The following is a 16,528-nucleotide window of genomic DNA, read 5'->3' on the forward strand; positions in this document are numbered from 1 at the left end:
GTGTGCAGATGGTCCCTGGTTCGTGCCCGGGTATGGGCGAGGGGACGGTTTAAAATTATACTGTTACATTGATGCTGTTGACCCGGATTACTGGTTGCTGCGGAAAAAGGAGGAAGGTCAAAAGGGGGGTGAGTGTAACGGATGTGAAACGGCTAGCTTAGTTAGCGGTGTGCGCTAAATAGCGTTTCAATCGGTTACGTTACTTGCTCTGAGACCTTGAAGTAGTGTTTCCTCTTGCTCTGCAAGGGCCGCGGCTTTTGTGGAGCGATGGGTAACGATGCTTCGAGGGTGAATGTTGTCGTTGTGTGCAGAAGGTCCCTGGTTCGCGCCCGGGTATGGACGAGGGGACGGTTTAAAATTATACTGTTACATAAAGATAAACGAGAAATACAGTACCAGTCAATTGTTTGGACACACCTACTCATTCAAGGGTTTTTCTTTATTTATACTATTTTCTACATTGTAGAACAATAGTGAAGACATCAAAACTATGAAATAACACATGGAATCATATAGTCACCAAAAAGTGTTAAACAACTAAAAATATAGTTTAGATTTGAGATTCTTCCAAGTAGCCCCCCTTTGTCTTGATTACAGCTTTGCACACTCTTGGCATTCTCTCAGCCAGCTTCACCTGGAACGCTTTCCAACAGTCTTGAATGAGTTTCCACATATGCTGAGCACTTGTTGATTGCTTTTCTTTCACTCTGCCGTCCAACTCATCCCAAACCATCTCAATTGGGTTGAGGTCGGGTGATTGTGGAGGCCAGGTCATCTGATGCAGCATTCCATCACTCCCCTTCTTGGTCAAATAGCCCTTACACAGCCTGGAGGGGTGTTTTGGGACATTATCCTGTTGAAAAACAAATGATAGTCCCACTAAGCGCAAACCAGATGGGATGGCGTATCACTGCAGAATCACTGCAGCACCACACCTCCTCCTCCATGCTTCACAATGGGAATCACACATGCGGAGATAATCCGTTCACCTACTCTGCGTCTCACAAAGACACAGCAGTTGGAACCAAAAATGTCAAATTTGGACTCATCAGACCAAAGGATAGATTTTCACGGGTCTAATGTCCCTTGCTCGCGTTTCTTGGCCCAAGTAAGTCTCTTCTTCTAATTGGTGTCCTTTAGTAGTGGGTTCTTTGCAGCAATTCGACCATGATGGCCTAATTCACACAGTCTCCTCTGAACAGTTGATGTTAAGATGTGTCTGTTACTTGAACTCTGTGAAGCATTTATTTGGGTTGCAATCCGAGGTGCAGTTAACTCTAATGAATTTATCCTCTGCAGCAGAGGTAACTTTGGGTCTTCCATTCCTGTGGCAGGCCTCATGAAAGCCAGTTTCATCATAGCACTTGATGGTTTTTGTGACTGCACTTGAAGAAACTTTCAAAGTTCTTGAACTTTTCCAGATTGACTGACCTTCATGTCTTAAAGTAATGATGGACTGTCATTTCTCTTTGCTTATTTGAGCTGTTCTTGCCATAATATGGACTTGGTCTTTTACCAAATAGAGCTATCTTCTGTATACCACCCATACGTTGTCACAACACAACTGATTGGCTCAAACACATTAAGAAGGAAATAAATTCCACAAATTAACTTTTAACAAAGCACACCTGTTAATTGAAATGCATTTCAGGTGACTACCTCATGAAGCTGGTTGAGAGAATGCGTAGAGTGTGCAAAGCTGTCATCAAGGTAAACGGTGGCGACTTATATATTATCGATTTGTTTAACACTTTATTTGGTTACTACGTGATTCTATATGTGTTATTTCATAGTGTTAATATCTTCACTATTATTCCACAATGTAGAAAATAGTCAAAATAAAGAAAAACCCTTGAATGAGTAAGTGAGTCCAAACTTTTAACTGGTACTGTATAAACTCTGCAAGTCTTACAGTAATGTGCTCATAATCATAGCTTTAGCCCCGGACCTAAGCCGACCAGACACAGCTTAAAGCAGGCCATTGGAGAGTCTTTACAGAAAAACATCTGCTCCAAAGAGCCACCAATAGACTTCAATTATCTTCATCCAAGAACCTTAAGGTAGCATGTGTCTAGTTACAGAGCAAATACTTTTTTCATATTGTTGCAGTGGGTAATAAGCATCAAAAATACTAATGTATACAGTACATCATCTCTCATCTCAGTTCTTATTAAAGACAGTATACCATATCTACTGTAGTCCTAAAGGGTTTCCCCTACTGTATGTGTGGGCGAATCAGATTGAATTCCAACTAAAGCTACAGTACTACTATATAACCGTAATATAGCCTTCAGCTTCTATACAGAGGTTTATGCACACATGACTGTAAGTCGCTTTGGATAAAAGCGTCTGCTAAATGGCATATATTATTATTATTATTATTATTAACCTCCTTAATACGCATAAGGTAAGCTGTTGAACATAACATAAATGCATTCAAGCAAGTGAATGCTAGTGTGAGTGTGGTTTAGTCCTATCCCTAGTCAACAGCATAGCGAGATATGACTGAAGGGCACGAAGCTTCTAAATATCTTGTTTAGATGATCTATTGGAGAACCAAAACTCTTTACCGAAACAAAAGATTGAACAGTGAGAGAGAGGAAAGGCTTGAGGGAGTTTATGGTCATTTGCTATTGCGGATTCACGTGGGTGTCAAATATGAGATTGGATTTCATTGGATAATACGGCCCAGTTCTAAGGTGGCATTATTTAGTATTTGAATGACCTTTTGTGCATTCAGAAATCAGTACATTTTCCGTGCTACATCCTGAATACGAATAGTTGTTGGCTAATTTCCCCATAGTATTTAAGGGCTCGTGCACATTTTAGGAAAAATAAGCAAAAGCAAATAGACATGGAGAATGTGATGATTTGTATTTGTCCATGCATTTTTTTGTATCTGAATATGAAAATAAAAGTTATGTTATTGTCCCATACACATTATCCATTGAGAGGAAAAGTATGTTTAAGATTCATTGAAGTCACTGGTTGTTTGACTATTAGCAGCATTTTACATAAACATACAATATCTCTGCAGTAACCTGTGACCTGACTTGAGTGGGAAGACGGTTTTCCCCGGCCACCACTACCTCTCCATCGTGAATACAGTTATCCAGAATGAATTCTACAGACAAAAACACAGATTTGACTCTTTTTGGAATGATAAACATGCTTGTCGACCAATAACCAATCTATAGTCCAAGATTAGTTTCAGAGGCACATACTGTATGAAATCGTTACATGGGGGATGCAAAATGCTATCATGGTACATTATTGTGACGTTCAATGTGATGCTCATGTTCTGATTGGCCTGTGGGGTGACGGGGGGTGGGATTTACCCTGGGTCATCCCTGCCCCTACATTCTCAGTGGGGCTGAAACCGTTCTGGTTGGTCTTGGTGCCAATGTCAATCATCTGGTGGAGGCGGAGCTTGCGGCAGTAGATGGAGGCTGCCTCGGGCTCAAGGGCAATGATCAGCTGCTCTGGGTTGTCACGGGGAACCAGACCAGCCTAGAGAACGGCAGAGCACAAACAGGAAATACTGGACATCAGCTTTTTCCTTAACAGGTCTCAGAAAGATGACCTCAATAAAACCAGCAATGTGAATAACTGTCCTAGTAAGTTACTATAAACATCCCTCATTGGTAAATATTCAGTGTATGTAGGATTCAAGATACCTCAAAATAGAAAGTAAGACAATATGGCCGTCAGCACCAAACTTTTCCCTGAATTAATTTAGGAACATCAAAGTTACAATGTCTACATACCCTTACTCAGTAATACAACACTGTACCATATACAACTGAAATGGAACAATTTAACACAACCGTCATTCATCTAAAACATAATCTAGTTCACTACTAAACCATAAATGGCTTTTGGAAAAGTATTGGGCTCATGGGCAGGCCAAAGATTTGAATAGGAAAATACTCAAGGGATAAATCATGCAACCCTAGCATAAAAGCAATTCCCAAAAGCTATTACATTTCTCGAAACATCCACAAGCAACAACTGCTTTTGCAGCATTCGAACAACGGCTTAACTTGAAGGCCTATCGATCAACATGCTGTTCTGGCTGGTTTGTGTTTCTGTCCACAATATACACAGAAAAAGACAGGCAAAGTATAAAAGCTGAACATTGCATCACATCTCTGTGCTTTGTGAGATTCTGCATGTTGCGGTGAAGGGGTCACGGAGAGTGAGGAGGAAAGGAGGAGAGGGAGACGTGGGTAAGGTAGGGGTGTTTCGTTTCCCCCAGTACCAGTAATAAAAGATCCAGCCAGAGGATGCTGAGTCACTGCAGATACGCAGCCACTCCCCCAGCCCCTAACCAAACATCCTCCCCCTCTTACTGTGCCTCAACCTCCACTGCAGATATCAGGTGATCAAGCTGTCTAAAGAGCCTCTCTCCTCTTCTTCTCTCCTCCTCTCATATCTCTCTCCTTCTATTGCTCTCTTCCCTCTCTCCTCCCCCCCTCTCTCCAGCCCATCTTCTTTGTTCACTGCAGAGGGGAGGGTGGTGTCTCTATCCAGTGGCTGCAGCCTCAGACAGACTGCCACACCCATGTGACACTCTCTCACACATACTAATGTACTGTACCTCCACCCCTCCCTCCTCACACACCCCTCCACCCCTCCCTCCTCACACACCCCTCCCTCATCACACACCCCCCTCCCTCATCACACACCCCTCCCTCCCCACACACAAACTCCTCTAGCCCTCTCCCCTGAAATTCCTCTACACAGAGTACCACACCGTATTACCATGTGCCCATCGCACAGCTCTCTGCAGCTCCCTCCCACCACTGTGCTCCTCTGGGGGAAAACAAACAACCCTGCCTTTCTTACTATACTGTAAGCTGGCATGTGTGCATTGTGGAATAGCATACATTGGAGTTAGAGTTGAACCAAGGTATTTGCCTTATTTATTTTCCTCTCCCTCACAGCCTATTGAGAATGATCACAATAGCCCCTTCATTCTCATCCTCAGTTTGCACCCCCTCCCTGCTATCCCTTGTCTCACTGTCCTATCCTCAAATTCTCTCTCTTGGGACGACTAGTGATGAAATTATCCCTCTCCCTGGTGGCTCCCTCCAGCTGCCTTCCCTCTACTCTCTGTCCTCTCCTCTACTGCAGTCGTGGTGGATCAGTCTTTCTCTCTCTACCCCCATACAGGAGAGAGAACAAGAGAAAGAGGGGGAGGAGAGTAGTCGTCACTGTCTGGCACTGCAGCTCCAGAGCAGCAACCAACCTCTCTCCTATCGGTAATAAATCACAGCAGCAGCCAGGGTGGTAAAGCTAATCATGCACCGTCATCACTTTCTCTCCCAAGTACCTGCAGTGCCTCTGCCAAACGAGAGCTAATGGCGAGACTGTACGGACACATCATTTACTCTGAGGGAGATAGATGGTTTGAGCGGCAAACGTTTGTCATTTGAGCTGTTGAAAGCAGACTACAGCAGACAGAGAGTAATTTGAAACAAGGAATATTTGACTTTCAACCTTGCAATGCGCGTCTGTGCGTGTGCTTATGCATGCATGAGTGTATGTGCCTCCCTGTGTGATTGCATGCGTGTGCACATGGAGGTGTGTCGATTGACAGGGGCCAACCCACCTTGTAGGCTGCCTCCCTCATGAACTGCTTAGCTGGCATTTTCCAGATGGCTGGCACTGTGATGACCCATCTGATGTCTGCATTGTCAAACTCTGCACCCGCCTGGTCACTCAACTCCTGCACGGGATCACATCAAGCATGGCATCTATGGTCCCTGACCCACCATAACATCAGCACTATCGCTGAGCATTAAATGCGACATCTAATTCATATAAGATACATGTATTCAATATATGAAACTAATGTATTTATTTTTTTGCATGTACTATACCATGCAGTAGAACCTGGTAATACTTTACCTTTAGTGCTTGCTCCTTGAAGAACGCCAGAGCATATGCAAAGATATCAATAGCTTTTACTCTCTTCCCATTGGCTGCATGGAGTTCTGTGTCGATGGAGAGATTCTGATTGGGGGAAAGAAGGGACGACAGAAAACTAAAGCTCCACCTTAACGTAATCTTTTCATTTACCCTACAGACATCTACTTATAAATACTAAGACAGACCCCAGTCAACATACTCAGCCTTATCCAAATCGTGTCCACTTTACCAAGTCGTGTCTACTTCACCTCTATGGTGAAATATGTGCAATAACAGTAGCCTGGGCTCACAGTTACTGGCGGTGTTACCTCTTACTTGGCACAGAACACAGAACTTCAAGAGCTTGCTGCAATGTCAGCTCAGGGCAGCCATGCTGCTAGCCCAATAATGGACTAGAGGAGCCTAACGTTACTCCAAGGACCTTACATGTCCTGCTTAAAGGGCGAATTGGCTCTGGAAGTCAAAACAGCCAAATACGCCTTCTAAACGTGAATCGATTCTCAATTGCGGAGCGGTTCTGGAAACATAAATCCCTTTACTTTCATATCACATCAAAATAATTTCACAAATGCAAAACATACACTTACTGTTCACCAGTGGCGGTCAGTGCCGTTTATGATGAGGGAGGACAATTTTTTTTCATGAGCATGGCCTTTCTATTACAGCATGTTGGATGACTGTCATTCACATTCCATTCACCCAGTTCAATGTAACATCGATAGGTTTAGGCTACTACATGATACTCAAATAGTCCCTATACTCATCATGAGGTGGCTACAACCAAGCCTATGAATGAAAGTTCACAACAAGTTCGAGAGAAACATTTGAGATGACAGACAGTGACACATGGACAGACAGTGACACATTCACCACCTTGCACACTCTTGCCTACATCATCTTATCTAGGGTGTAAATGAATACACCCCTGATCATGCATAAACACAGTTCACCTTCATAGTAGCCATAGTATTCCTTCTATCCTCTATGCACTCTCCTCCTCTCACCTTTTTTCTTCATTGTGGACTTCAATGAACAACACATCAGCTGTGGGACCAGGCGAAAAAAACCTTTCCAAGTCAAACCATGTCATAACCGCGACACACAGCCTACATCGTTGTCCCCATATTAGCTTAAAGTAACGTCCTAGTCAACATAACGTTAGCTAATAGAACTAATGCGTTAGTAATCCCGCTACAATCATTCAGTTACAGTATATAGTCAGTAAGCAGTTACACCGGTGCGTAAGCTAACTATAAGTGAAACTGAAAAAAATGACGAAATCTCTCTCACTCCGCCTTCATTTTGGAAGAAATTAATTTGTTGAAAACCGTTCAACTATTGTCTTTCTCTCTCTTTGAGTCAACTACTCACCACATTCTATGCACTGCAGTGCTAGCAAGCTTATGCTTTCAGTACTAGATTCATTCTCTGATCCTTTGGTCGTGTGGACAACATGTCAGTTCATGCTGCAAGAGCTCTGATAGGTTGGAGGATGTCCTCTGGAAGTTGTCATAATTACTGTGTAAGTCTATGGAAGGGGGTGAGAACCAAGAGCCTCCTAGGTTTTGTATTGAAGTCAATGTACCAAGAGGAGAATGGAAGCTAGCTGTCCTCCGGCTACACCATAGTGCAGAGTGCTGTTGTGGCTACTGTAGACCTTCATTGAAAAACTGTGTTTTAATCAATTATTTGGTGACGTGAATATATTTAGTATAGTTTCATCTAAAACTTTTTCCAATTTGTATTTTTATGAAATTTACTGAGGCATGGTCCTCCACTTCCTCCTCTGAGGAACTGCTGTACACTGTTTTTACCGGCTTTAACACAGTTGCAGCCGACAGTATTTTTCGGCCTTTCGTTCACACACAGGTGTTAGGAGATGCAGAAAGCTAATTAGCACAGGTAGTCGACTCTATTTTCCGTCCGTTTTCCATAAACACTAACATGGAGAAATGGCCGTGTGAGAACACTAACACTAACCCTGTGTTTAAATGGAACATTTTATGTATTGTTTATTATTCCTCGCTGATATGAAAGGTCCTTATGCTTCCAAAACTGTACCGCAAGCGGTGCGTGTTAATGTACAGGCCAAGCATCGTGGCTCTTAACAACACTCCCCCATATAGAAGATGTCTTCGTCCAATGACTCTTATGTGTAATGTAATGGAACTGAGAGAACTTGATCAAGGGCTACCAAGCTGCCAGCCCTGCACAAGGGCAGACACAGAGTAATAAGGGAAGTGTGTGTCTTTACCGCTGTTGTATGGAGTTTCATTTTGAACTTCTCCAGGTAGAGCCAGTGCTTGGACTCGGTAGGGTCCAGGTCGTGGTAGAAGTCACGTGCTGCATAGCCAAAACTATGGAACTTCCTGTCCGGGGTCAGGAGGATGGTGGTAGGCGTCTTCTGATTGGACACTCCGGGGTCGCCGCCCTCCCAGCGTCTGGAAATGAACATAAAACATTTAACCCAATGAGCAACTTGGTTAAGTCAACGTAGTTCAGTTGATGTTTTACTCTAATTTCAATGTTTACAACGCAGGTTCAAATGAGATGACAACAGTACTGGGTGATGACTTTTTTTTTCACATCCAATGTATTTTCCACGTTTATTCCACGTTACAATACGTTGACAATTTACGTTGAAACAACATTGATTCAACCAGTGTGTGCCCAGTGGATTGTATCTTTCATCGTTTGAAACAACTGGTTGAAAACTATGTAGGCCTTCTTGCAAATGATACTGGTCAATTATTAAGGGCCCAGACAGTTCCCTGCAGTGCATTTTCTATATTTGTGTCAAAGGGCTCAATAAGGTGGTATGCATGAGAACATTCGTGTATCCTGTCAATATTCCAACCTGAACTAAAATGTCTGCAGACTAAAGACACGACCAAGGTCAATCAAACAAATTCAAGTAGTGTGTCCTCATCAGTCCCCCTTTTCTAATGGCTTTCTGAACCTGATCTACACGTTAATTGAGCTACACTAGTTCTGGACAAATCAAGACTAACTATAATTAGTTTGCTTCCCTTGGAGATTAGTGTATGTTTGCTAAGTGCCCTGATGAGATTATGGGTCTGTCTTACTGGGGGAGAAGCCTGCTGTGATGGACTAAATTGGAAAATTTGGGGGAAACCACTAGATGCGCACTGCTAATCTAAATCATGATGGAGATTATCTTGGGCTCTTCTGCGCACAATCCAAGTTTATCATTGATAGTTCAGATGTTCTTCATCATCATCATTATGATCATTGCCATCCTCATGACCATATTCATCATCATGCTAGATGGTATGTCCACAGCCATATGGGAATCGTGATCCTCTTTGAAAAGACCTAGAGAATTCTGCTCCACTCCAAATCACATCACAGTGTTTCATGATCATGCTCTATGAAGCCCTAATCTATGCTTGGTTACTAATTAACATGGTAATTTGATACAATCCAATAATCCTGACTTGAAGCATATTTATTCAAAACTCATTCTGTCACATGATTCAAACATTGCAACAACAACATAGCCTCAATGTGACTGCATCAGCGTATTAGTCATTGAAACAGAAATTAAAACATGGTTGTGATTTAAACTATCAATGAATGCACATTTTTTTCACAGTATAGCTAAACTGATCTACATGTAGGAACATGACAGGTGAAGAATAGCTTTCTGTATAACATAACCTTACATAGTCTGGAATGGAATATGCCTTACTGCATTAACAGCTCACTGAATAATGCATTAAGGAGTGAGAGTCTTTAAATTATGCATTTATTTTCACTGTGCGTACAGTATGTAAAACTGGGATTTAGAGCAGTGGGAGGCCAGAGGTCAGACCTCTTTACAAACACAATTTAAAAGCCTTACATGCTGACCAGACCGGACACGTCGCGTGTACGAGCGTCGCAAAATAAATGTAGAAATCCATGTTATTCAATTATTGCACCCACACTGCTCGCCTTCGCCAACGAGCGTCTGCGACGCCAAGGGCTAAAATTGAACTCATTCCTATTTCTGACACAGATCGCGCTGAAAGTCCTGCATCTCCCATCTCCCCATTGGTTTATAGAAGCAGGTACCCACGTGCCATCTCCTCATTGGTTATACCCACGTGGGTGACTGAAAGACTAACTGTTTTGCCGGTAGTCGTGGTAATACAATGAAAGTTTAGATGCGATCACCATATAAATTAAACAATGAAAAAGCCTGGAAGGAGGAGAGATGACTAGAAACGATTCGGTTGGCCGTTTAATGTGTGGATTAATTGTCGGAGTAGAGGTCCTTGTGCATTTCAGGTAAGATAACAACTCAATGTTTATATCCCAGGACAAATTAGCTAGCAACAGCAAGCTAGCTAAATCGGACAAATTAACCTTAGCTAGCAAGTGCAAGCTAACTAGCTAAATTTCCATACATGTTTAATGATTTTCGACCTGTCCCCAAATTAATGTCATTGGTTCAGAGTTTGTTTTGATATTTGAACCTGCGCGTTTGGTGTGGGGGGGCAAAATACATTTATGCACGATAGCACATGATGGTTTGGGTTCCGTGTTAGTGCACGTACAGTACATATTACTAAATGTGTTTCATCACCCTAGGGATATTACATTTTTATCTTGAACAAAGACATAGAAAGAGTTGGAAGTTTATTCAGCACAGAATTTCTACATATCTGTGTAGGGGCTTGTGATACTGTTCTTGTAATGTCGTTCTTCATTTGTAGAAAGAGAGTCGGACCGAAATGCAGCGTGGTGGTTACTCATGACTTTAATGGAAAAAGTGACGCATGAAATAACTATACAAAATACAAAAACAACAAACGGAACGTGAAACCTAATTACAGCCTATCTGGTGAAACTACACAGAGACAGGAACAATCACCCACGAAATACACAGTGAAACCCAGGCTACCTAAATACGGTTCCCTATCAGAGACAACAAGAATCACCTGACTCTGATTGAGAACCGCCTCAGGCAGCCAAGCCTATACTAGACACACCCCTAATCAACCACAATCCCAATGCCTACAAAAACCCCAATACGACAATACAATAAACCCATGTCACACCCTGGCCTGAACAAATAATAAAGAAAACACAAAATACTAAGACCAAGGCGTGACAGTTCTACCTAGTAGTCTAACCAACAAAAGCTTCTAAACTGCTACAGAATTGATTTTCTGGTGCTAGAAAGTGTTACCTGTTGTCTGTTAATATTTTGCAAGGGGGAAAGGGATGATTTTGATCGAGAGTCATGCATAAAACTTTAACAAGCTGTAAATAGAGTTCCCAGACATGCTTTCTCTATGGAAAACTCATTAGAACTATTGGTTATTGCCAGTTAAATCAACAAGTTTAACTATGAATTGAAAAATGATTAAAATCAACAAAAACTTGCAACCACATTGACCTTTTACAGATGGTTTACTGCAAAACAAGAAAAAAATGAACACACCAAAAAATATTGTCAGTTGAAAGAGTAAGAGTGTTGGAAAGTTCTTGAGGAACTTCAGGAACTGGCAGCCATTTCAGAATAGCTGTTTTCTATTGGTTTGAGTGTTTAGCTATTATCCACAACTTTTACATCACAACTTTTACTTCACGACATTCCTAAAGAAAATAGTGTACTTTTTACTTCATACATTTTCCCTGACACCCAAAAGTACTCGTTATAATTTGAATGCCAATTCACACATGTATCAAGAGAACACCCCATGTCATCCTACAGCCTCTGATCTGGCGGAATCACTAATCAAACATGCTTCATTTGAAAATGACTTCTGAGTGTTGGAGTGTGTCACTGGCTATCCGCAAATTAAAATAACAAGAAATTGGTGCTGTCTGGTTTGCTTAATATAAGGAATTAGAAATGATATATATATTGTTAAATTTACTTTGATACTTAAAGTATATTCAAAACCAAACACTTGTAGACTTTTATTCAAGTAGTATTTTACTGGGTGACTTTCAATTTTACTTGAGCCTATTTTCAATCAAGGTATCTTTACTTTTACTCAAGTATGACAATTGGGTAGTTTTCCACCACTGAATTGGATTCCTGCTCCATTGTGAGGGCCAGCGACAGTGAGGACATGGGATGAATACTAATGTCTATGTCATAGAGACGCAAATAGCTGATGCTCACTATCAATACACCAATGCATTCCTCCTCTATTCAAAGAGGAGTTCTACCCTGAAATCTCTATCATGTGAAAATGTAAATGTTACAGCACCCCAAAATAGTTCATTTGAGGTATGGGCAAACTTTACAGATCCAGTCTGAGGGCTTATCCAGTGAAGCCATTGTTTATGTAAGGTTTTGTGGAAGATGGTTCCATCCTAACTAAATAATCTTAGAGCTCTGGGTGTTTTCACTGCAAGGTCTAGTAGTACTAGTAAAATATATATTGCTCAACTGTTATCTGATGTTTGGAGTTAATGTCAGGAGAGGATTCTGCAATAGATGCTTCTCTCAGTCTGGGTCTCTGTGTGTCTTTGTGTTTCATCACCCTAGGGATATTACATTAACGATACTCCATTTTTTAAATCTAGAACAAAGATATAGAAAGATTTGGAAGTTTATTCAGCACAGAATTTCTACATCTCTGTGTAGGGGCTTGTGATGCTGTTCTACCTAGTAGTCTAACCAACAAAAGTTTCTAAACTGCTACAGAATTGATTTTCTGGTGCTAGAAAGTGTTACCTGTTGTCTGTTAATATTTTGCAAAAGTGCTGATTTTGATCGAGAGTCATGCATAAAACTTTAACAAGCTGTAAATAGAGTTCCCAGACATGCCTTCTCTATGGAAAACTCATTAGAACTATTGGTGATTGCCAGTTAAATCAACAAGTTTAACTATGAATTGAAAAATGATTCAAATCAACAAAAACCTGCAACCACAATGGCCTTTTACAGATAAGATTAGCCAACCCTGCTCTAAGATATACCATGACCTCAAAGTTCAAATAGGGCCCCTTAAAACTAGCACATGAAACCATATAAACACCTGTCGGTTTTGTGAGGTACTGCAATGCAGTGTATGGAGGTTGGCCCTGGTGCCTGGCACACACAGGGGAGAGAGTTGACCTGTGTGTTTTATCGGTCAGAGGATCTCAGGACTGTAGTCCAGCTTGTTCCTCAGCTCAGTGAACCAGCTCCTCCTCCCAGCTCTAACAGGACCATTACACTGACTGGGACCATGACGACCACCAATGAGGCATATAAGTGGTGAGCGAGGGAGCGAACACTGTTTCATTTACCTTCTAAAGACAGTCATTATGGAATCCAGTTAGAAGCCTCTGCGCCCTCTACATCTCCATTTGATGACAATGAATTTAAGGAGCAATACTTTGATCAACATGTTTAACCTGGCTATCAGCAACCCTTCTGGTATGATTACGCCTAGACAAGTGCTAAGACCAGAAAGTTGAACTATGCATTCTTATCATTATTAGCTATCTCTCTTGCATCACCTGCCAGATAATATTTAATAAGACTGCTATGGAAAAGAACAGCCTGACCTGAGTGAACCTCCCTATGACTCCTTCAATCTCGCTCTCTCCTCCTGCTATCAGGGACTGCATTGCAGCGTTGGCTTGGCTCACCTCATGGTGTGAATGCATTCTGGCTCCTTAGTGAAGGCGTATGCATAGCCGCTGGAAGTGGTGCCAAAGTCGATAGCAACCACCACGATGAACGAAGGTCCCGTGTGGGCATTCGAGTCCGTGTCATTTTGCTGAGGTGGAGAGGGCAGAAAATCAGAGTCAACAAATGGAGAATGTTTAAGGAGATGTGTGATTTATTCTGGATGGAAAAGCAGATTAGTTTAAAAAAAGACTGTGTGGTGAATCTCATACCAATCTAGCCTACCAATCTCTCATACCAAAGTAATGGAGTTGTTTGACTTCATTCGGCTCTTATGGATCTATTTCCACGCAGAATATTCCATGGAATGTTTCTTACCTGAATGTGGGAGGGTGACAGTGGGGTGATGCCAGGGTCACCCATGCTCTTTGCTGGAGAGGGAGTTGCCATTGCATCTGAGGAGACAGAGAGAAGTAGATAACGAGTGGTAAAACAATAACAAACAACAAATACTGTGCCTTGCAAAAAGTATTCATCCCACTTGGCGTTTTTCCTATTTTGTTGCATTGCAAACAGTAATTAAAAATATATATATATTTGAAATTTTACCCCCTTTTTCTCCCCAATTTCGTGGTATCCAATTGTTAGTAATTACTATCTTGTCTCATCGCTACAACTCCCGTACGAGCATGGGAGAGACAAAGGTCGAAAGCCATGCGTCCTCCGAAACACAACCCAACCAAGCCGTACTGCTTCTTAACACAGCACGCATCCAACCCGGAAGCCAGCCACACCAATGTCGGAGGAAACACTGTGCACCTGGTGACCTTGGTTAGCGTGCGCTGCGCCCGGCACGCCACAGGAGTCGCTGGTGCGCGATGAGACAAGGATATCCCTACCGGCCAAACCCTCCCTAACCCGGACGACGCTACGGCAATTGTGTGTTGCCCCACGGACCTCCCGGTCGCGGCCGGCTGCGACAGAGCCTGGGCGCGGACCCAGAGTCTCTGCGATGCAGTGCCCTAGACCACTGCGCCACCCGGGAGGCATACAACCTGTCATTTAAATGGATTTGTATTTGTATTTCATGTAGTGGACATACACAAAATAGTCCAAAGTGGTGAAGTGAAATGAAAAAAATAATTTGTTAACGAAAAAGTGGTAAGTGCATATGTATTCACCCCCTTTACTATGAAGCCCCAAAATAAGATCTGGTGCAACCAATTACCTTCAGAAGTCACATAATTAGTTAAATAAAGTCAACCTGTGTGCAATCTAAGTGTCTCCTGAATTGTCACATGATATTAGTATATATACACCTGTTCTGAAAGGCCCCAGAATCTGCAAAAAGGCATGTGGGAGACTCACCAAACATATGGAAGAAAGTACTCTGGTCAGATGAGACTAAAATTGAGCTTTTTGGCAATCAAGGAAAACGCTATGTCTGGCGCAAACCCAGCACCATCCCCACAGTGAAGCATGGGGGTGGCAGCATCATGCTGTTGGGATCTTTTTCATCGGCAGGGACTGAGAAACCTGTCAGAATTGAAGGAATGATGGATAGCGCTAAATACAGGGATATTCTTGAGGGAAATCTGTTTCAGTCTTCCATAGATTTTCCAGCAGGACAATGACCCTAAGCATACTGCAAAAGCAACACCATGTGGTTTAATAAGGGGAAACATTTAAATGTCTTGGAATGGCTCAGTCAAAGCCCAGACCTCAATCCAATTGAGAATCTGTGGTATGACTTAAAGATTGCTGTACATCAGTGGAACCCATCCAACTTGAAGGAGCTGGAGCAGTTTTGCCTTGAAGAATGGGCAAAGATCCCAGTGGTTAGATGTGCCAAGCTTACAGCTGTAATAGCTGCAAAAGGTGACTCTACAAAGTATTAACTTGGGTGGGGGGGGGTCTCAGTTTTTTTGTCTTATTTCTTGTTTGTTTCACAATTAAAATATTTTGTATCTTCAAAGTGGTATGCATGTTGTGGATATTAAATGATACAACCCCCCAAAAATATTTTAATTCCAGGTTGCAAGGCAACAAAGTAAATAAAAATCCCAAGGGGGTGAATACTTTTGCAAGCCACTGTAGCTCAATCAAAATAATGAGAATTAGTACATACTGTATGTCTACTGTATGTCTATTAGTATATTGTCACTCACTATTTCTCAACCATTCATATAAATTGTGCAGCTGTGATCTTAGTTTAGATTATTCAGTCATCCTCTGATAATACACTACAAAGAATATTGCCATTCTAATTTTTCGAAACTCCTAACTATATAACAACTCTTCATTTAAGAGAAAACGGTTGATGCACCTGCCTTTAAACAAAACGCCATTTGAAATGAATTAAAGATTGTATTTGTCCATTTGCCACCACTTTCATTAGATTCACTTAATACTGCAGCACTTATGAAAAGGCCCTTTGACAATGCACAATGACAGTGCTTCCTCTACAGTTTTAAGTGTCTGGGGATGGTCTCTCAATGGGACATCATGTTATCTGTCCTTTTTTCCACATGGCACATCCTTTTCTTGCCCTTACAGAGTGGCTGAGTGGTCCGAATCCCCACAATGCACTTCACTTGGTAATTACTGTATGGAATTATGGACCACCTGTGGATAGACTCCACTTTCTCCACCCCCTCCCCCATGCCCCCATGCCCCCATCCTAAAATCATAACCTTGAGTCTTATTTTAAAGTGCAATCTGCATTTCCTACATCCATCCTTTTATTTTAAATGAATGATACACATTGATTCTTGGAGAACATCATTTATAAGGGCCGCATGAGCTTAGCTCTTACTGTTGTGCTGCAAACTGGATGTAGACGTAACATAGTAAATGTAAATCTGTCTCCCTCCATTTAGTATGATATGTTACATTTATTAATTTGTGGATGTCCTTCATGTATGATATGTTATGAAATGTTACAAATTGCAATTCGTACAATATGTTACAAATTTGCAATACATATGATACAGTATGTTATGAATTATGATT

The 16,528-nt window shown here is 41.8% G+C and overlaps 1 protein-coding gene across 2 annotated transcripts in view; it reads right to left on the reverse strand.

The window, feature by feature from the left end:
- The window catches only part of LOC124038220 (heat shock 70 kDa protein 12A-like), a 45,106-nt gene that overhangs the window by 11,236 nt on the left and 17,342 nt on the right, over window positions 1–16,528 (reverse strand). For both annotated transcript variants that reach the window (XM_046353814.1, XM_046353813.1), the window contains exons 2-7: window positions 13,895–13,971; window positions 13,537–13,667; window positions 8,189–8,375; window positions 5,914–6,018; window positions 5,615–5,731; window positions 3,339–3,510 (exon numbers count right to left, since the gene is read on the reverse strand). In XM_046353814.1, coding sequence (XP_046209770.1) covers window positions 3,339–3,510; window positions 5,615–5,731; window positions 5,914–6,018; window positions 8,189–8,375; window positions 13,537–13,667; window positions 13,895–13,971 — 789 coding nt within the window. The remainder of the gene's footprint in view (window positions 1–3,338; window positions 3,511–5,614; window positions 5,732–5,913; window positions 6,019–8,188; window positions 8,376–13,536; window positions 13,668–13,894; window positions 13,972–16,528) is intronic.

Source organism: Oncorhynchus gorbuscha, linkage group LG06 (assembly GCF_021184085.1).
Source record: "Oncorhynchus gorbuscha isolate QuinsamMale2020 ecotype Even-year linkage group LG06, OgorEven_v1.0, whole genome shotgun sequence".
NCBI classification, from domain to species: Eukaryota; Metazoa; Chordata; class Actinopteri; order Salmoniformes; family Salmonidae; genus Oncorhynchus; species Oncorhynchus gorbuscha.